This window comes from Manacus vitellinus, unplaced genomic scaffold, assembly GCF_001715985.3.
Source record: "Manacus vitellinus isolate BGI_N305 unplaced genomic scaffold, ASM171598v3 scaffold_24_pilon, whole genome shotgun sequence".
NCBI lineage: Eukaryota > Metazoa > Chordata > Aves > Passeriformes > Pipridae > Manacus > Manacus vitellinus.
Window position 1 is genome coordinate 11,639,392 of NW_021939798.1, and position 1,158 is coordinate 11,640,549.

Sequence of the window (1,158 nt, forward strand, 5' to 3'; positions counted from 1 at the left end):
GGTGACATTTTGTTCTGTGCCCCCTCCCCAGGCCGTGTTCCGCTGTCCTGAGCAGGTGTGGCACGTGGAGCTGCTGCCCCAGCCCCGACAGCTCTACATCCTGTGCGCCCACAGCGGGATCTACTGCGTGTCCCTGGAGCAGCAGAGCAGGTGAGGTGTCTGTCACCTTTGGGATCAGCACCATGTCCTCATCCCTGGGCTCCTGGGGCTGCCCCTTCCCACCATGGAGTGAGGCCTCTCTCTCTGTGTGAGGCTCCAGCTCTCTCCAGATTGTGCCCCTGACTCTGGGGTTGCAAACCCTCCATGCCAGAGCACTCCAGCCCCCATCCCCGTCCCCATCCCGATCTCCAGCTGCGCAGGGTCATCCTGGCTGCCTCACACATGAGCAGCCTCTGGCAAACACTGGATCCCACCAGGAAGGCCCCCAGTGCCCAGCCAAGGGCAGCAGAGCTGCACAGCCAGGACATCCCTGGCCCCACCGAGGGTTGGGGGCTCTGGTCTTGTGATCGTTCCCACAGAATTCCTGTCTCTCCCTGGTGCTAAAAGCTCTGCTGCAGGAGCTCCTTTCCCAGGGCCAGGCGAGGAGGCGGCCAAGGGACACGCTGGCCTCTCCCCACGCCTTGGCTCAGAGCTCTTCCCTGTTTTCCCGAAGGTTAATGGAGCAGATGGACGGCGACGGCCAAGAAAGCAACGGCCCTTCCGGCGTGTTCCCGGTGGATGCGGATTCCTGCATCTTCCCCGACGCCAGCCTGAGCATGTTCACCCTGCTCAGCACCTTCGTCATCACGCTGTCCCAGGCCGAGGGCAAGTGGTGGATGCGGCTGCACGAGCTGCCGCGCCCGGAGCAGGACGGGCCCCCGTACCGGCAGGTCAGCCAGGTGGAATTCTGTCCGGGCTCCCCGCCCGGGGACGGGGAGGACACGCCCCCCTCCTGCTTTCTGCCCGTACTGTGCTGCGCGGCCGCGCCCGGCGCCGAGGGGCTCTGGTGCTCGGGGGGCTTCGTGCTGGAGGAGCCCCTCTTCAGCCTCCTCTTCGGCATCGATGCGGCCATGCTGGAGTCGCCCATGATCCTGTGCGGGTTCCCGGACGGGCAGCTCTGCTCCGTGCCCCTCAAAGCCCTCAGCTCCTCGCCCGCTGCCACCGACAGCGGCTGCCGGG

At 66.1% G+C, this 1,158-nt stretch overlaps 1 protein-coding gene across 1 annotated transcript in view; it reads left to right on the forward strand.

The window, feature by feature from the left end:
- FAAP100 (FA core complex associated protein 100) overlaps window positions 1-1,158 on the forward strand; it is a 12,214-nt gene that overhangs the window by 2,765 nt on the left and 8,291 nt on the right. Inside the window, exons 2-3 of the mRNA XM_029960114.1 lie at window positions 32-150; window positions 653-1,153. Coding sequence (XP_029815974.1) covers window positions 32-150; window positions 653-1,153 — 620 coding nt within the window. The remainder of the gene's footprint in view (window positions 1-31; window positions 151-652; window positions 1,154-1,158) is intronic.